The sequence below is a fragment of the Leptonychotes weddellii genome, chromosome 4, assembly GCF_054177405.1.
Source record: "Leptonychotes weddellii isolate Sample4059 chromosome 4, ASM5417740v2, whole genome shotgun sequence".
Lineage (NCBI taxonomy): Eukaryota > Metazoa > Chordata > Mammalia > Carnivora > Phocidae > Leptonychotes > Leptonychotes weddellii.
Window position 1 is genome coordinate 22,315,741 of NC_138372.1, and position 20,124 is coordinate 22,335,864.

The 20,124-nt window shown below is 42.6% G+C and overlaps 1 protein-coding gene across 3 annotated transcripts in view; it reads left to right on the top strand.

The window, feature by feature from the left end:
* Positions 1-20,124, top strand: part of KPNA6 (karyopherin subunit alpha 6) — a 56,539-nt gene that overhangs the window by 31,178 nt on the left and 5,237 nt on the right. Inside the window, exons 2-14 of one of the 3 annotated variants that reach the window (XM_081817962.1) lie at positions 234-324; positions 8,262-8,395; positions 9,768-9,860; positions 10,271-10,370; positions 11,426-11,520; positions 12,832-12,963; positions 14,305-14,393; positions 15,303-15,402; positions 15,722-15,885; positions 16,030-16,108; positions 17,830-17,955; positions 18,280-18,407; positions 19,423-19,601. In XM_081817962.1, coding sequence (XP_081674088.1) covers positions 8,267-8,395; positions 9,768-9,860; positions 10,271-10,370; positions 11,426-11,520; positions 12,832-12,963; positions 14,305-14,393; positions 15,303-15,402; positions 15,722-15,885; positions 16,030-16,108; positions 17,830-17,955; positions 18,280-18,407; positions 19,423-19,601 — 1,414 coding nt within the window. In that variant the 5' untranslated portion in view covers positions 234-324; positions 8,262-8,266. Of the gene's footprint in view, positions 1-221; positions 325-8,261; positions 8,396-9,767; positions 9,861-10,270; positions 10,371-11,425; positions 11,521-12,831; positions 12,964-14,304; positions 14,394-15,302; positions 15,403-15,721; positions 15,886-16,029; positions 16,109-17,829; positions 17,956-18,279; positions 18,408-19,422; positions 19,602-20,124 lie in introns of those variants that run through there. The other 2 variants (XM_081817963.1, XM_031029048.2) reach the window with 2 other exon arrangements.

Sequence of the window (20,124 nt, forward strand, 5' to 3'; positions counted from 1 at the left end):
AAATCTTTTTTATTTTTAAGATTTTGTTTATTTGACAGAGACACAACGAGAGAGGGAACACAAGCAGGGGGAGTGGGAGAGGAAGAAGCAGGCTTCCCGCCGAGCAGGGAGCCCAATGCCGGGCTCGATCCCAGAACCCTGAGACCATGACCTGAGCCGAAAGCAGACGCCCAACGACTGAGCCACCCAGGCGCCCCCATGACTTTGAATCTTGAATTTAGGTCTTTTTCCAGGCTGGTGATGTGATACGTGGTACACTACTCTCTCTTAATGCTGGCCAGCAGCAGTGAGGCCCAGCCCCCAGCCAGCCATGTGATCACAAAGGTAAACAACTGATACACTTACAACCATTCTGTGCCCATATGGCCATTCTTTTTTTTCCACTTTCCATATAGTATTCAATAAGTTACATGAGAGAGTGAATATGTTACTATAAAATACCTTTGTGTTGGATGATTTTGCCCAACTGTAGGCTAATATGAGTGTTCTGAGCACATTTAAGGTAGGCTAGGCTAAGTTATGATATTCCGTAGGTTAGGTGTATTAAATGCATTTTTGACTTACAGTAGCATCAGCTTAACAGTGGGTTTATGAGGACATAGCTCAATCATATAAGTCAAGGAAGATCTGTAAATTTAAAAGAATCTCTGAGACTCTAACTACAGTGTAATTATATTAGAAGTAAAAAACAGAAGAAGTAAGTCCCCAAATATTACTAATTTAAAAGAACACTCATGATCCAAATAAAACTGATGGAAATTAGGTATTCAGAAGTGAATTACAATTAAAATATTAATTTGAAGGAAATTTAGAAGCCTTAGGAAGATAATAACCAAAATAAAAAGTCTGAACATGAATGACTTAGGTACATGAGTTAGAAAAAAGTAGACAGGAGGGACTCCTGGGATAGAGCCCCCCCATTGGGCTTCCTTCTTGGCGGGGAGTTGGCTTCTCTCTCTCCCGCTGACCCTCCCTAGTGCTCATTCTCTCTCTCTCTCTCTCAAAGTCTTTTTAAAAAAAAATAAATGAAATTACCCTTGAAATCCTGTGATAAGCTGCACTTGGTCAAGATGAATTAGTTTTTTTATACATCGCAGGTTATGTTTTAATATTTAGAATTTTTGTATCCTTGTTCACAAATGACCTAAGAAAAGTATAGGACCTTCTCATATTATTATTCTTTGGTGTTGTTATCAAAAGAAATGCTCCTCGGGGCACGGTTAAGCGTCAGCTCTTGGTTTCTGCTCAGGTCATGATCTCATAGGTCTTGGGATTGAGCCCCAAGTCTGGCTTGGCACTCAGCGGGGAATTTGCCCCTCCCCGCACTCACGCTCTCAAATAAATAAACCTTAAAAAAAAAAAAAAGAAATACCCCTTATTTTCCTGTTTTCTGAATGTATAAGAGTAAATAAATAATTTATTGAAAATTTGGCAGAACTCTGTGAAACCACTTAGGCCTGGCATTTTCTTTCTTTCTTTTTTTTTTAAGATTTTATTTATCATTAGAGGGAGAGAGTGAGCACAAGCTAGGGGAGCGGCACGCAGAGGGAGACACAGGCTCCCCGCTGAACAAGAACCCCAACGCAGAACTTGATCCCAGGACCCTGGGATCATGACCTGAGCCGAAGGCAGACGTTTAACCGACTGAGCCACCCAGGCACCCCGGCCTGGCATTTTCTTTGTTAACTAGTCTTTACTGTTGATTCAATGTATTTCATGATTATAAAGCTAGTGAAACATCCTATTTGAGTCAATTGTGTTAACTTAACATTATTCTAGGAATTTGTCTTTTCAGAGGTGTTAGCATAAAGTTGTTAATGTTCTTTTTAATTTCCTAGTTACTTGTAGTTCTTTTTTTATTTCTAGTATTTGTGTCCTCTTTTGTTCTTTTATTTATTTATTTTTAAGATTTTATTTATTTATTTATTTGACAGACAGCGAGAGAGGGAACACAAGCAGGGGGAGTGGGAGAGGGAGAAGTAGGCTTTCCGCTGAGCAGGGAGCCTGATGTGGGGCTCCGTCCCAGGACCCTGGCATCATGACCTGAGCTGAAGGCAGATGCTTAACGACTGAGCCATCCAGGCGCCCCTCTCTTTTGTTCTTTTAAAAATCTTACCAGATTTGACTTCTTTTAGTCTTTTGAAATATCCAAGTTTTTCCTTTTTTAATCCTCTCTACTGTATGATTTTTCTCTGTTCTACTTTAAAAAAATTTTTTTTGAGAGCGTGCAAGAGTGCATGTATGGGGAGGAGAGGGAGAGGGAGAAGTAGACTCCTTGCTGAGCAGGGAGCCTACCCATGGGGAGCCCCTCATGGATACTTCTATATTAGAAAATCTATAGTTTAATTCATTCATTATGCCTTTTAAAGAGAAAAACCACATACCATCTCAGTAAATGCAGAAAAAGGATTGGATAATAATCAACACTTAGTCATGATTAAAAATGTGTAGAAAACTAGGAATACAGGGGTCTTTTAAAAACTGATCAAAGATGTATGCCAGGGCGCCTGGGTGGCTCAGTTGACTGCCTTTGGCTCATGATCCCAGGGTCCTGGGATTAAGCCCCACATCAAGCTCCCTGTTAAACAGGGAGCCTGCTGCTCCCTCTTCCTCTGCTGCTCCCCCTGCTTATGTTCTCTCTCTCTCAAATAAATAAAATCTTTTTTTAATTTAAATTCAATTAGTCAACATACAGTACATCATTAGTCTCAGATGTAGAGTTCAGTAATTCATCAGTTGCACATAACACCGAGTGCTCATCACATCACATGCCTTCCTTAATGCCCATCACCCTAAAATTTTTTTTAAAAGATTTATGTTAGAGAAAGTGTGTGTGTGTGTGTGTGTGTGTGTGAGAGAGAGAGAGCGGGGGAGGGGCAGAGGGAGAGGTAGAGAAAGCAGAGCCCAGCAGAGCCCAGCAGGGGGCTTGATCCCATGACCCTGAGACTATGACCTGAGCCAAAACCAAGAGTCAGACGCTTAATCGACTGAGCCACCCAAGCACCCCACAAATAAAATCTTTTTTTTTTTTTTCCTTTTTAAGAAAATATGATGTTGGGGCAAGAAAGAAATTGATCAAGAGATTCTAAAACTAGACTTGGGGGGGCACCTGGGTGGCTCAGTTGATTAAGTGTCTGCCTTCGGCTCAGGTCATGATCCTGGGGTCCTGGGATAGAGCCCCATGTTAGGCTCTTTGCTCAGCTGGGAGCATGCTTCTCCTTCTCCCTCTGTCTACTGCTCTGCCTACTTGTGCATTCTCTCTGTGTGTCATATAAAATCTTTTAAAATTTTTCAAAAATTAAAAAAAACTAAAACTAGACTTGGTCAGAAAGGGAGATTTGTTTGATGACAGGAGTGGCATAGTGAGAAAGGAAAGTGTTCAGTAAACCGTGCCAAGACAATTATTTATCCACATGGAAAAAAATGAAATTGAATCCCTATCTCATATACAGTTAAGTTTCAGGTAGATGAAACACTTGCATGTAAAAGGCAAGTTTTAAAACCTCTAGAAGACATAAGAAGCTATCTTTCTGATTGGGGGGGAATGAAAGGGTTTATTAAACAAGACACATAGAAAAAGCTAAGTATAAAAAAAATTTTAACTATGTTATATATATAATATATGTATTTGTATATATATATTTAACTACTATATATATTATATATATTAAGAACTTGTTAAAGAACTCCATAAAGTAAAAATTGAAAAAACTGAAAAGCTTCAAAGTGCTAGAAGATATTTGTAACACAAATAACCCACAAGTGATTAACAACTAGAATATCTAAAGAGCTACAGATTGATAAGAAAAGGGCAAATAATTCAATAGAAAAATGTTCAAAATACACAAATAGATTTTTCAGAGAAGGGTAAACATGGCTAATAAATATAAAATCTAACCTCATTAGTAATCTGGGATCTGCAAATCATTATCAGTGAAATACCTCATACACAGTAGGGATTGGCAAAAGTGAAAATTCCAAGTAATAAGATATATATCAATGGGAACCTGTTGTGTATTGCTAAAATAGTGTAAATTGGTATCACAGTGGAAGGCAACATGGTGCTAGTTGGTCAAGTTTAACATTTACCTGCCTACAACCCAGCAATTCATTCCTTAGAGTTCTCAAAGTGCGATCTGCAGAGTATTTCAGAGGGCCTGGGAAGTGAAGACTAAGATGTTATTTGCCAACTCAAAATGGATCAAAGACTTAATTGGTAAAAACTGAAGCTATAAAACTCCTAGAAGACAACATTGGAAAAAAAGACCTTGGTCTTGGCAGTGATTTTTTTGGATTTGACACCAAAAACCTAAGCAACAAAAGCAAAAATAAACAAGTGGGACTACATCAAACTAAGAAAGCTTGAACTAAACTTAAAAGCTGCTATACAGCAAAAGAAACAGTCAACAAAATGAAAAGGCAACCTATAGAATGGGAGAAAATATTTGCCAACCATGTCTCTGATAAGGAGTTAATATCCAAAATATATAAGGAGCTCATACAACTCAACAACAGACCCCAAATATTCCAATTAAAAATGGGCAAAAGGGGGCACCTGGGTGGCTCAGTCATTGAGCGTCTGCCTTTGGCTCGGGTCATGGTCCCGGGGTCCTGGGATTGAGCCCCGCATCGGGCTCCCTGCTCCATGGGGAGCCTGCTTCTCTCTCTCCCACTCCCCCTGCTTGTGTTCCTGCTCTTGCTGTGTCTGTCTCTGTCAAATAAATAAATAAAAATTTAAAAAAAAATAATAATAAATGGGCAAAGGACCTGAATAGACATTTTCCCCAGAGCCAGACATATGAGTGGCCAATAGGTACATGAAAAAAGTGCTTAACATCACCAGTCATCAAGGAAATGCAAATCAAAATCACAGTGAGGTACTACCTCACACCTTTTGGAATGGCTATTATCAAAAACACAAGAGGAGGGGCGCCTGGGTGGCTCAGTCGTTGGGCGTCTGCTTTCGGCTCGGGTCATGATCCCGGGGTCCTGGGATCGAGCCCCGCATCGGGCTCCCTGCTCGGCGGGAAGCCTGCTTCTCCCTCTCCCACTCCCCCTGCTTGTGTTCCCTCTCTCGCTGTGTCTCTCTGTCAAATGAATAAAATCTTTAAAAAAAAAAAAAAAACACAAGAGGTAAGGTATGCCTGGCTGGCTCAGTTGGAAGAATGTGCAACTTTTGATCTTAGCCTCACCTTGGATGTAGAGGTTACTTAACTGAATAAATAAATAAAAACTTTAAAAACCCCAAGAGATAACAAGTGTTGGCAAGAATTTGGAGAAAAGGGAAGATTTGTACTCGGCTGGTAAGAATGTAAGTAGGTAGGGGTTCCTGGCTGGCTCAGTCAGTAGAGTATGCAACTCTTGATCTCAGGGTGGTGAGTTCAAGCCCTAAACTGGGTACAGAGTTTACTTTAAATTTTTTTTTAAAATAATGTAAATAAGTAAAGCCACTATGGAAGAGGGTATGGAGCTACCTCAAAAACTTAAAAATATAACTGCCATATAACCTATCAGTACCATTTCTGTGAAATGAAATCACTATGTCAAAGAGATATGTGTACCCTCGTGTCATTGCAGCAATATTTACAAGAGCCAAGACATGAAAACAACCCAAGTGCACCATCAACAGATGAATGGATAGGGAAAACATGATGTATATATAAACAATGGACTATTATTCAGCTATAAAAAGAAAGGAATTCTGATATTTGTTTTTTGTGGTTTTTTTAAGATTTTATTTATTTATTAGAGAGAGACACAGCGAGAGAGGGAACACAAGCAGGGGGAGTGGGAGAGGGAGAAGCAGGCTTCCCGCGGAGCAGGGAGCCCGATGTGGGGCTCGATCCCAGGACCCCGGGATCATGACCTGAGCTGAAGGCAGACGCTTAACGACTGAGCCACCCAGGCGCCCCAGGAATTCTGCTATTTGTGACAGTATGGATGAATCTTGCGGTCATTATGCTAAGTGAAATAATAAGTAAAAAAGAGAAAGACAAATATAAATCCATGTATGTGTAGAATCTGAAAAGACAAAACTCAAACTGTAGATGGGTGGTTGCCAGTCTGGGGTGGGGGAAATGAATGAAGGTGGTCAACAAGTACAAACTTCAGTTGTAAAGTAAGTTCTGGGGATCTGATCATGGTGACTATAGTTAACAGCACTGTAGTATATACTTTAAAGTTGCTAGGAGAATAGATCTTAAATGTTTTCACCACACACACACACAAAACAGTAACTGAGGTGATGGATGTGTCAGCTAACCTTATGTGGTAATCATCTTGCAGTATGTGTACTGTAAACTTAAATGATATAGATCAGTTATATCTCAATATAGCTAGAAAAAATTTAAAAATGTTATTTGCCAATTTCTACTATTTTGATGTTTGTATTGCAGAAGTTGTTCAAAAGCAATGATGGGTGAAATTTCTGGTGCCTTAGCACAAATCAAGACAGTGGTACCAAACTGTGCTAGTAGTCCATGTATTTGCCACCAACTCCCTCACTGTTGGAAAAAAAATTTGCTAGTTTCACTTAAGAATGTCCTTGATGAAACAGTACAAACCCAACCTTTGAAAATGTGTCTGGAGGAAAATCACCTGTGGGTAATTGAGTTACTAGCTAAATTAGACATTTTTTAAATTGACACCATTTTTGGGGCACCTGGGTGGCTCAGTCGTTAAGCGTCTGCCTTCAGCTCAGGTCATGATCCCAGGGTCCTGGGATCGAGCCCCGCATCGGGCTCCCTGCTCGGCGGGAAGCCTGCTTCTCCCTCTCCCACTGTCCCTGCTTGTGTTCCCTCTCTTGCTGTCTCTGTCAAATAAATAAACAAAATCTTTAAGTAAATAAATAGACACCATTTTTTAAGAAAAAAAGAGACAGGGGCGCCTGGGTGGCTCAGTTGTTAGGCATCTGCCTTTGGCTCAGGTCATGATCCCAGGGTCCTGGGATCGAGCCCCACGTCGGGCTCCCTGCTCAGTGGGAAGCCTGCTTCTCCCTGTCGCGCTCCCCCTGCTTATGTTCCCTCTCTCGCTGTCTCTCTCTCTCTGTCAAATAAATAATCTTAAAAAAGAGAGAGAGAGAGACAAACCAAAAAATAGACTGAACTCTAGAGAACAAATGATGGTGCAGGTGGGCAGGGGGATGGGTAAAAGAAGTGATAGGGATTAAGAGCACACTTATCTTGATGAGCACCGAGTAATGTATACAATTGTTGAATCACAATATTGTACACCTGAAACTAGTATAACATATGTTAACTATACTTGAATATTTTTAAAAAGTTGACACTATTTTTACTTGAAAGAGTGACTGACAGACAAACTGGTTATTCAGACTTAGTTACTGGGCAGATGTTTTCTCAAAATGAATGAAATTCAGGATAGCAGTTTCCTTTTGGCTGGAGTTGGAGTGGGGCTGGAGGAGCCTGGGACAGGGTAAGGGCCCACAAGATTCAGACATATTGATAATGTTCTAGTTTTTAGATTTGCCTACTTTTAGATTTGGTGGTGGCTTTACAGATGCTCATTGTATTTTTTGCTTGGTAACCTAACATTATGTTTCATCTTTTTGTATGTATCAAATAGTACAGAATAAAGTTTAAATTTTAATGTGAAAAATAGATGGTGGGCATATGGGTTATTAAAGATAACATGGTATTCCACTGAATTAGATATGCTGTAATGTATTTCACCTAGCTCAGTTAAATATATTTGAGTTTATTGGGCAAGTCAAGTTTTCTCTCTTGTCATAGAGGTGATCATAACTTGTGAGCATTTACCATATGGCCTAGCATTGTTCTAAGTAGTACTTCACAGGTACTAACCTATTTAATCCTTACAACTCTATGAAGTAGGAAGTCATGTCCCTGTTTTTTTGTTTTTTTTTTTTTTTTAAAGATTTTATTTATTTATTTGAGAGAGAGAGTGAGAGAGAGAGCACAAGAGGGGGGGAGCGGGAGAGGGAGAAGCAGACTCCCCGCTGAGCAGGGAGCCCGATGCGGGACTGGATCCGGGGACTCCAGGATCATGACCTGAGCCGAAGGCAGTCGCCCAACCAACTGAGCCACCCAGGCGCCCCAGTCATGTCCCTGTTTTAAAGATGAGATGTCAGGTGCTAAGTTATTGAGATTATCAGGCCTCCTTGAGGAGCTTTGGTCCCCTGAGTAGGGGAGATTGGGAGGCTGGGTAGGGACAGAAGCCCAGTGAAAAAGAAATGCTGTCCTCTTAAAAGCTTTTGTATTTGTTATCTTCTCTTTTTCTAGAGACCATGGCGAGCCCCGGGAAAGACAATTATCGAATGAAGAGCTATAAGAACAATGCCCTAAACCCTGAGGAAATGAGACGAAGAAGAGAGGAGGAGGGCATTCAGCTCCGGAAGCAGAAACGGGAGCAACAAGTAGGTTAACCTGAGTGTGCTCAAACATACTGTTCAGGAAAACAATCCAGCCACCATGGTTGGTCTCCACCTTACATTCTCACTTTCCCCTTAGAAAAATAGCTTAGCTCTGTGGGCCACTCATCTAGTTTCCTTTATTGTAAAGATGCTGGAAGCTTTGAAAAAAGAACCAATCTCTTACTCCTTTTCCATAATTTAGAACAACTTACGGGGGGTGCCTGGGTGGCTTAGTTGGTTAAGCATCTGACTCTTGATTTCAGCTCAGGTCATGACTTACGGGGTTGTGAGATCGAGGCCCCCCCCCCCCCCCCCCCCCCCGCCCCGAATCTGACTCTGCATGGGCATGAAGCCTGCCTGCTTAAGATTCTCTCTCTCCCTCTGCCCCTCCCCCCAACTTGCACTCACTCATGCTCTCTCTCAATTTAAAAAAAAAAAATTTTGATGTCATTTTTGTCTATTTTCACATATATGAAATATATATATCATTTTTCATATATTGTCTTCAATATAATATTCTAGTTTAGCCCCTTGTTGTCTTCTCTCTTCTTCACCCCCATAGTCAGTGTTAGGCCTGGCTCCTTAAGAGGTTCATCACCATTCTGGCTGCCTTACTTCTCTGTCTTAAGTCCATTCTTTGTAAGTCTCCCTAGGCCTGAGACTTTATTTTTTATTTATTTATTTTTTTAAAGATTTTTTATTTATTTATCTGAGAGAGAGAATGGGAGACAGAGAGCATGAGAGGGGGAGGATCAGAGGGAGAAGCAGACTCCCCGCCGAGCAGGGAGCCCGATGCGGGACTCGATCCCGGGACTCCAGGATCATGACCTGAGCCGAAGGCAGTTGCTTAACCAACTGAGCCACCCAGGCGCCCCTGACTGAGACTTTATTAATGCCTCATCATCTGTATTCTGGCATAAACCACCACCATTGGTGCCTTGCCCAGGTCTAGATGCAGTCACCTAACCTGCTTTTGGCCACCCTCTTGCTTTACTCTTATTTCTTTCCTTCAAAGCCTTTTATACCCATCAACTTTTATACAAAGGGCACAGAAATCTTCACATGTTCTCTTAGGGGCACCTAGCTGGCTTAGTCAGTAGAACATGTGACTCTTAATCTCAGGGTCATGAATTCAAGTCCCACGTTGGGCATAGAGCTTACTTTAAAAAAAAAAAAATGTTCTCTTAAAAAATGTGAACAATTAGGTATAACATAGTAAAGCTGTTGAATCTCTTTCCATGTCAATATATTAAGCTTGGCATTATCTCAGCTATGCTAGCATATCCTTGACAGTTACTCTGCCATAATTTGGCATTGGATCATTCTTGGTTTTCTTTATTACAGTGAATAGTTTAACCACTCTCTTCTCTTTCAGCTTTTTAAACGGAGAAATGTGGAGCTGATTAATGAAGAAGCCGCCATGTTCGACAGTCTCCTCATGGACTCCTATGTGAGCTCTACCACTGGGGTAAGGCCCTTGCATGTGCTTCAGGTAGACCTGGGAAGTACCGGTGTCTATAGAACAGAAACTGGGCAGTTCTCATCTAGTGGCTTTGCCGACAGCCATGCTAAGTTCTTTCTTCCATGGCCCAGTTTTGTAACTGGTCAGCATAAGGAATCAATAGGGTTACATCTGTGATGGAGACACCTGAGGAAACATTTAAGGGAAGCCATCATTTGCCTCAGAGGTTAGGAATCATCCAAATGTCCCAACTTAGAGCAGCCATGGATTAAACAACAAATACCTTCTCCTGAGCCTGCTGTTACGCCATCCTCTTGCCCTCAAGTCTTTAGAAAGCAGGATGCCAAGCAGGAGTGTGTACTCATATCTAGCTCTGGTGTTGGTTTGCAAAGTCTTAAATCTGTCTTACGTTCTAGGAGAGTGTGATCACACGAGAGATGGTGGAGATGCTCTTTTCTGATGATTCTGACCTGCAATTAGCAACCACACAGAAATTCCGGAAACTGCTTTCCAAAGGTACAAAGCCTGGTCCTCGTACGGGGGCCCTACATGATTTAAGCTCTTGTTTCCTCTCACTGACCTTACCTGCTACTCCCCTTCACTCATTCTGCTCTAACCATACTGCTTTGGTATTCCTTGGACAAGCCAGGCACATTTTTTTTTTTTAAAGATTTTATTTATTTGACAGCGAGAGAGGGAACACAAGCAGGGGGAGCAGGAGAGGGAAAAAGCAGGCTTCCCACCAAGCAGGGAGCCCTATGCGGGGCTCGATCCCAGGACCCTGGGATCATGACCTGAGCCAAAGGCAGACGCTTAATGACTGAGCCACCCAGGCGCCCCAAGCCAGGCACATTCTTATCTTTGCACTGGCTCTTCCCTCTGCCTGATATCCTCTGGTCGCTGATAACTGTGTGACAGCTCCAGCTCCCCACTTCTCTGATTATATTCTAGATTCTCAGCAAGCCTACCCTGATGCCCTATATAGAATTGCAGGTCCCCTCCACTCAGCATTTTTAATCTTCTTACCCTGCCCTACCTCTCCTTTATTTCTCATTACACTGACTAACATGATAGAATGTCTCTCCTCTATGAGGGCAGAGACTTTTGTTGACTTTGTTCATTGTTGTATCTTCAGTACCTAGAACTGTGTCTGGCACATAGTTTGTACTCAATAAAAATTTGATGTATGATAGGAAAATACTTCTTGTCTCAGTATATGAAGCAGTCCTCCCGAGAAAACAAATGCTCTTTTTAGAAGGGAAATATTTAGACGAGGGTTCCCCATCTCTTGGGCTTTCTTCTCTTCCTTAATTCTTTACTTCAGGAATTAAGTTTCAGGAAGCCAAAGGTGAATATACTTAATTTGGGATTGGTTTTCTCTTTAGCATCCCAACTGTATCACATTTCAAAGATGACCAATTATTGTGAAAACTACTTCACCAAAAAGGAGTTTGAGAATATCAATAAGGACAGTCAGAACTACCTAGGAAGGATGCGTGGACTGACCCCAGTGAATACACCAGCCAAAACCTCTCCTGACTTTTTCTTTCCTTCCTTTCTCCCTCTTCCAGAGCCTAGTCCTCCAATAGATGAAGTTATCAACACTCCAGGAGTGGTGGATCGGTTTGTGGAGTTTCTGAAGAGGAATGAGAATTGTACATTACAGGTGAGGCCTGGTGTAGAAGGGTACCAGATAAAAGCCCTTTTCCCAAGAAATTGTTGTAGGGTGTTTCTATAGACACACCTCTCAAGAAATAGACAAGATATGAGGAAGTATTTAAGAGATGCATCGGAGGTCTTGGTCTCAAATAAGAGAGCCAAAACTTCTTCCCTAAAACAGTCTCAAAGGCAAGATACCAGAGGGGCATTTGGGTGGTGCAGTCGGTTAAGCATCTGACTCTTGGCTTCAGCTCAGGTGATCTCAGGGTCGTGAGGTCAAGCCCCAGGTTGGGCTCTGCGCTCAGCATGGAGTCTGCTTAAGACTCTCTCTCCCTCACCATCTGCCCACTTCCCCCATTCCCGGTGCTCACTCACATGCTTTGGCTCAGTCTCTCTGAAATAAATAAATCTTTAAAAAAAGAAGAAAGAAAGATACCTTAATATGACAGTTTGATTATTCAGTTATAAATCAAAGAAGGTTCTAGGGACGCCTGGCTGGCTCAGTCAGTAGAGCATGCAACTCTTGATCTTTGGGTCATGAGTTTGAGTCCCACATTGGTCGTAGAGTTTACTCTAAAAATACATACAAAGGTTCTAGTCCACTTCTAATTACCTGTGTGACCTGAGGCAAATCATTTAACCTCTCTAGGTGTCTCTTCAGAAATAGGTAGTGAGTCCATCCATTCGAACCTAGCCAGAAACTCAGCTGAAAGGGACTTTGAGAGATGCATGTCACTCTAATCCTGGTTTCAGAAATGAAGAACATGAAACTCAGAAAATAAAGCGACTTGCCAAAGGACTTGGGTGCTGTGGTACTGCAGAACTACATTTGGGACCATTGAAGCCTGGGTCCATCTTCCCATGTGTTACTCACTGTCCACACTGCTTTTTGTCAGTTTTTTTTAAATAAAGATTTTATTTGTAAGTAATCACGACACCCAACATGGGGCTTGAACTCAACAACCCCGAGATCAAGAATTACATACTCCACTGACTAATCCAGCCAGGCGCCCCTGCTTTTTGTCTTAATTTAAAGGGGAAGAGGAGGAGGTTCCTGGGTGGCTCAGTCAGTTGAGGCTCCAACTCTTAGTCTCAGCTCAGGTCTTGATCTCAGGGTCATGAGTTCAAGCCCCACGTTGGGCTCCATGCTGGGCGTGGAGCCTACTTAAATATAAGATAATAAATAAAGGGGAAGAGGAAAAGGCTTATGTTTTAGTTTTTTAGTCAGGGGCAGGTGGCTCACTGCTCTCAGCCAGCTGGTAGGCACGGCTGCTCTGTCTGGAATGATCTCTCAGTCATGGCTTAATCTCACTTTCAGTTTGAGGCTGCCTGGGCTCTAACGAACATTGCCTCCGGAACCTCTCAGCAGACCAAGATTGTCATTGAAGCAGGGGCAGTCCCCATTTTTATAGAGCTGCTTAACTCGGACTTTGAGGATGTACAGGAACAGGTAATGTTCACATTTGGCTTAATTCTTGGGGTCCCTGTGCTATAATAAAAAATATATTTGATCTTTGTGCCTAAAAACTACTAAAAAACCTTGGCATTTCCTGCATGATAAGAGTGTCGTTTGTTATTTATAATGGAACACACCTAATGAGATGATTGGGTGGGGCCCCTAGGTAGCCTCAAGATGAGGATGGTGGTCATCAGAACCCCCAACTCTTCCCATCCCTCCACCCCAACCTCCCCAGAGAACTTCCAGGTTGGTGAGCACATTGATGCAGTGCCCTAGAGAGGGCATGGAAGTTCGGTACCACCATGACTGCTCACCCCATACCTTGCCCTATGCATCTCTTTCATTTAGCTCTTCCTGAGTGATACCCATTACAGTAGCTACTAATGTAAGCAAAATGTTTCCCTGAGTTCTGTGAATCATTCTAGTGAATTATTGACTCTGAGGAGGAGATTATGGGAACTTTTGAATTTATAGCCAGTTGGTCAGAAGTATGGTGGCACCTGGTAATTGTAGCTGGTGTCTAAAGTGGGGGCATTCTTGTGGGCCTGAGCCCTTAACCTGTAGGGTCTGTATTAACTCTTAAGAGTTAGTGTCAGAATTTGAATTAGACTGTTGGACACACAAATGGTGTTGGAGAATTGATTGCTGATGTAGAAAAAACTCCACACATTTGGCATCAGAGGTAGTATTGGAAAGAAGATACCACAGTACGCATTTCTCAATACCTACAGATCATAGAGATTAAGACACAACTTGCATTTCTTTCATTGGATTTTTACTGATTGGATAGAAAGTAGAAAGTGGTGCCTAGGGGCACCTGGGTGGCTCAGTCGTTAAGCATCTGCCTTCAGCTCAGGTCATGGTCTCAGGGTCCTGGGATGGAGCGGGAAGCCTGCTTCTCCCTCTCTCACTTCCCCTGCTTGTGTTCCCTCTCTCACTGTGTCTCTCGCTGTCAAATAAATAAAATCTTAAAAAAAAAAAAAAAAGAAAGTGGTGCCTAGATTTTTTCCTCCCTTACTACATACTGGCTAGATCCTATGAGGCTGCAAGAATGCAACTTTCCAATCACTTTCTCTTTTTCTGAGGAGTGGGCATAGGGAGGTCTTGGTTTGGCTTCTTTGGCAGCAGTACAGATGTCAGCCTGTCTTCCCCTACTAAATCAGGAACTCCGAGAGGAAAGGCCCCCAGAGCAAATGCTCAATAAGGAGGTCAGCAAGGAAGGTACCTTGATACGGTTTTTGTCCAAGTTACTGGTGGGTACTCACTCTGGTATAAAATATTGACAGAAGCCACTAGAGTCTGTGAGTGACGGTTCCATCATCTCCTTTTCAGGCAGTCTGGGCACTTGGAAACATAGCTGGAGACAGCTCCGTTTGCCGAGATTACGTCTTGAACTGTTCCATCCTTAATCCTTTGTTAACGTGAGTAATTATGATCATGTGCACCTGGGGCCTCTGTAAGGCAGCCACGTGGCAGATCTTTGCGGGGCAGCTTACCTTAAGATGTTGAGTAAGTGCAAAAATACTAAAAGTATGTTGACTGCCAAAGTAAAAGATAGAGGTATCTTTTGAGAGTAAGAAGATTGTGTCTGTGCCAAGGAGGATCTTCTGTTTCCTTACTTCATGGCACGATAGATTCTCATGTTGGTCATACCTGCCTCATTGTTGAGTCAGAAGAGAGAGGCAAGACTAGCCCATCTGGAAAAATCCAACCCTTTCTATGGAATGCATTGATTTGCTATTTTATGCATAGGCACATTGGAAAGCTATGTCGTAAACGACAGATTAAAGACCCCAGGAAGGGGCATGGGGATCCTTTGCCAATCCCTCCCTCCCATACCCTTCAAATACAGCTTCATCTAAATTAAAATAGATGGAGGAGTTGTACTTCTTCGGAGACCACAATATCAAAGACTACCACTATAACTCTTTCTTGGGCCCTTCACAGAAAATCATTGCTTATCTCACACTAGACCTTCAGCTTTTATTTCCAAAGAGAACAGTACTCCTTGTTTAAATCTTGTGGCCAGAGTTAGGAGCACAGTATGTCCTATCTTAAAAGGCTTGCAGGCTTACTCAAATTTCAGCCCTTTGTATGTCCTTACTAGCTATGGTCTTAACAAGCCACAGCTGGTCCTTATCCTGTGAAGATGTAGGTCGGTCTCTTGGCCCAGACAAGCTCAGTTAACTTAGGTCTATGGGTAGAAAGACACGGTGAGGCTGCTAGAGTCTTAGGGGTCTGATTGGATTTGCTCCTGGGGTTCATAGGTGACAGCCCTATGCCAAGGGCATCATTGCTTAGGATCTGTCTGGCTTTGCTGTTTCCTTCAGACTCCTTACCAAGTCCACACGACTGACAATGACAAGGAATGCAGTCTGGGCCCTGTCAAACCTCTGCCGAGGAAAGAACCCACCCCCAGAGTTTGCAAAGGTGAGAGAGCTTCTTACCAGTTTCTGAATGAAAGCAGTTTCCTTCATATGCAGGCATTTTGATATAGGAGTTTTCAGGTCTTTGGGGGACCCCTTAGGGTCTCAGTCCATGGAAAACTGAAAGAGGCAATTGTCAATGAAGTAGGTGATCTTGTGTGCTTTGGATGGCAAAGTGAAAAAGGTAGTCCTGATGGTTTAATGTAGCAGAAATCTCTAGGGCTTAGAATTACTTGTAGGGGAGGAGACAGCGATGTTAGGGTTAGTGGTAGAGCTGATTAGCCCTGTCCCCTCATGAGTCGCTCTCACTCTGCTTCCAACAGGTCTCCCCTTGTTTACCTGTGCTGTCTCGCCTACTCTTCAGCAGTGACTCAGACTTGCTGGCAGATGCTTGCTGGGCCCTTTCTTATCTGTCCGATGGCCCCAACGAAAAGATCCAGGCAGTCATAGATTCTGGAGTCTGCCGAAGATTGGTAGAGCTTCTAATGTGAGTATCTGGTTGGAAAGATTCCCTAAAGTTCTCCAAGCGCCAACTAAAGAGCTGCCGTAAGCAGTCTGCTGCTCTGTGCAGAGGGCTGGAGCCGTGACAGTGCTGCTGGCCCTCTGCTGATCAGGTCTCCCCCCTCTATAGGCACAATGACTACAAAGTGGCCTCTCCTGCCCTGAGAGCAGTGGGTAACATTGTCACCGGGGATGACATCCAAACCCAGGTAAGGAGGGAGCTGTTCAGGGACAAAAGCCCTAACCAAGGGTTTGGGTCTTGTTGGGGGGCAGCATGGTCCAGGAGACAAAGCATGGGCTTGGGTGAAAAATTCCAACTTTGCCACTTCCTGAATGATTAACTTGATTGCCTTAATTTCTTTTATAAGTTGGAAGCAAATCATTGTCCATTGGGTGCTTCTGAAGGAAAACTAAATGTCATAGACTGACTACCTGGGACATTGTAGGGTAATTTTTAAGTTTTTGAGTCATGGTCCCCTTGAGACACAAAGCTGTAGAATCTTACCTCTACTTCCTACACCCTTAGAATCCTACAGACACTTCCTCATGTTAATAACACCTCCCATGAGGGCACAGTAAAAAGGGTTCCTTTGTTCAAATGCTAGAGATCAGAGTATTCGTTTGGTCTTGAGAAGTTGGCATAATTCTGTGGGATTCTTGACAAATTTCTAAGAGTTGAGTGATCTCATTCAAACCACACTCAATTCCCAGATCATTGTGTGTGTGTTGCATATATGTGTGAATTTTCATAATATAACATGTATTGCTTTTATTACCATTCAGTGTACACTTCAGTGACATTCAGCCCATTAACATTGTTATTTAATTGTCATCAACACCCATCCCCACAGGGTTTCATCATCCTAAACTGATTTCTCTGTGCCCATTAAATAATAACTCCCTGTTTCCTCTTTCCTGGGCCTCAGTCCCTGGTAGCCATCATAACACTTTTTCTCTCTTAGGAGTTGATTACTCTAGGTCTCTCATATAAGTGGAACTATATATAGTTGTCCTTCTGTGTCAGCTCATTACACTTAGCCTAATGTCTTCAAGGTTCATTCATACGTAGCATGTGGCATGCCTTCATTCCTTTTTATGGCTGAATAGTAGTCTGTTGTATGCATATATCACATTTTGTTTATCCATTTGTCTTGTTGATACATACTTGGGTTGTTTTCACCTTTTGGCTATTACGAATAAAGCTACATTGAACAGTGGCGTACAAATGTCTGAGTCCCTGCTTTCAGTTCTTTTAGGTACATACCCAGAAGTGGAGTTACAGGATCATACGCTGATTTTATGTTTAAGATTCTGAGGGACCACCTGCTGTTTCGCACAGTGGCTGCGCCAATTTATATCCCCACCAGCAATGTACTAGGTTCCAATTTCTCCACATCCTTACCAACACTTGTATTGTCTGAGGTTTTTGATAATAGCCATCCTAATAAGTGAAATGGTATCTTATTGAAGTTTGGTGGTTTTTTTGTTTTGTTGTGTTTTTTAAGTAGGCTCCACACCCAATGTGGGGCTTGAACTCACAGCCCTGAGATCAAGAGTTGGATGCTACACCAACTGAGCCAGCCAAGTGCCCCCTTATTTCAGTTTTGATTGGCATTTCCCTAATGATTAGCGATGTTTGGCATCTCTTCATATGCTCACTTGCCATCTGTATTTCTTCTTTGCAGAAATGTCTGTTTAAGCCCTTTCAGCATTTTTTAAATTGGGTTCTTCAGTTTTTTTGTTAGTTGTAGGAGTTCTTTATTCTGGATATTAATCCTTATCAGATATATGATTTGTATATATTTTCTCCCATTCTGTGGTTTGCCTGTTCACTCTGTCGATGGTATCTTTCGATTCACAGAAGTTTTTAATTTTGATTAAGTCCTGTTTACCTAGTTTTTTTTTGTTGCCTGTGCTTTTGGTGTTCTAGGTCATTCTTAACTGTTCAGCCCTCCCTTGCCTGCTCCACTTGCTGAGCAGCCCCAAGGAGTCAATCCGAAAGGAAGCTTGCTGGACCATTTCAAATATCACTGCTGGCAACAGGGCTCAAATACAGGTAAAATAAGCAAGAGGGAAGGGGGCGGGGCAGGAGCAGGTGGGAAGGCAAGGGAACAATGAGAGGTTGTGGGATATTTGCTTCTAGAAGAAATAATTTGTTCCCCTTTAGAAATTGGGGTCAGTATGTGCTGTTGAATATTCTTTTTAAGAAGCCCGGTTCCTCTGTATCCTCTTAGTCTATGGGAAGAACAAAGGACCCCCAGGAAGAGGAAGATGTCTGAATCTTAGCTGATTTTGTAGGCTAGATTTGTTAAGCCTTTTTGTAAGCTTAATCTTAAAGTGACTTTCGCTGTGTGTTTCCCCCTCCCCCATCCTCTCTCAGGCTGTCATAGATGCAAATATCTTCCCTGTGTTGATCGAAATCCTTCAGAAAGCAGAGTTCCGTACAAGGAAAGAGGCAGCCTGGGCCATCACCAATGCTACATCAGGAGGAACACCTGAGCAGATCAGGTATCCATTTGTTTCTCATTGTCTTGAGTGATATGTGTACTCTCCTCCTTGGTTCATGGTCTACAGTAACCACTAAACTGCTTTTCCTGGGATAGGTCTGCCCCAGTCCAACAGCACCAGGTTTAACTGGTAAGCTACTAGATTGGCATTGGAATCTGGAATAGATTCCTCTAAAGCATGTACCTCTTTTCTTCCAAGAGAATAGAAACCTAGGACACAGATATCCATCTCTCCTCTACTTTCCACCTTCCAGAGAATTACCCATACAAATGAAGGAGAAACCATGCTGTGATTCATTCATAGCAACTTTTGGGGGAAATCATTTTTGGGGGTTGACACTTGGGAGAAGCAAATAGCCATTTTGTGTGTGTGTGTGTGTGTGTGTGTATGCTCTTTGATTTTGGTTTCCATCATCAGCATGAGTAGGAGTGATGGGAGCTGGACAAGTGTTTTGCCCTCAGCTTGTTGCCCAGGAAGAGGAGTAGGAATATATTCAGCATATTTAAAGCCTTAGGAGAAAAGGAATAACCATTGAGTTAAACTTTGAAGGATTCAGGGTTGTAAAAGCCCTTTTGGACAGGAGAAAATTTAAGTAAAGGTACAAGAATCAGAAACCTGGAGATGTTTACTTGTTTGACTGGAATGTAATGTCCTTGGAAGGGAATGATGGGAGGGTAGGAACCTGATCGGAGAGGGTCTGTTTTGTCAGGCTTGTAGAGCTTGGGCTGAACATTTTAAGCAGGGAAGTGATGTGTTCAGAGTGATAACGTTACAGCAAGGGGACAATAGAGACAAGGAGGAGCAATCTATGGCAGCCTTCGCCATGGAAATGAACTAGACCCAGAGCATTGGAAGAGTGGAGAGACTGAGATAAAGAAGTGGATATGAAGGCTCAGCAAAAGGGGGTTGCTGAGAGTATTGACATGTGTGAAGGAGACCCACAGGCCCTACGGCACCTGCCTAGCACCTCTTCTGCCCTGCATTAATTTAGAACTTCCCTGGTCTCTGCCCCTAGGTACCTGGTCTCACTGGGCTGCATCAAACCCTTGTGTGACTTGCTGACTGTGATGGATTCGAAGATTGTGCAGGTGGCCCTCAATGGGTTAGAGAACATCCTTCGGCTTGGAGAGCAAGAGGGCAAGCGCAGTGGCTCAGGGGTCAACCCCTACTGTGGCCTCATTGAGGAAGCCTATGGTATGTGTCCTGTCTTTAGCCTCACCTCTGCCTTAAGTAGAGAGGTTCCAGGTCAGGACCCCAGGGACTGAGGGCCTCCAAGGTAGTTTACATGTAAGGCTGTGGGATTTGGGGGGTCATCATTGAACAAGGTTTTATCCCATCATTTCATTCTCCCTCTGAGGAGCAATAGATCCACTTCTCTTTTTGATAGGCTCTGCCCAGTAAGTAGGCATGGCACTGATGCAAAAAAGAGCTCCAGTTTCTAGCAAGTTCCAGTAAGAGTGTTCATCACTCATCTCTGACTTCAGAGAAGCTAATGATTTGCCCAGGCCACACAGGTATTTAAAGCAGAGTCAGGACTAGAACTTCTGATTTATAACTGACATTTTGGTCTTTTTCCTTTGGGGCTCTGTAATTTTAGGAAAAAGTCTTGGCTCTCCTCTTTCTTGTCAGAGAGATCTGATCATATTACTTATGTTGGTAAACACTAACATACCTCAGGGAAAGAAAAACATAAATGTTTCATGGCCCCATAGAAGAG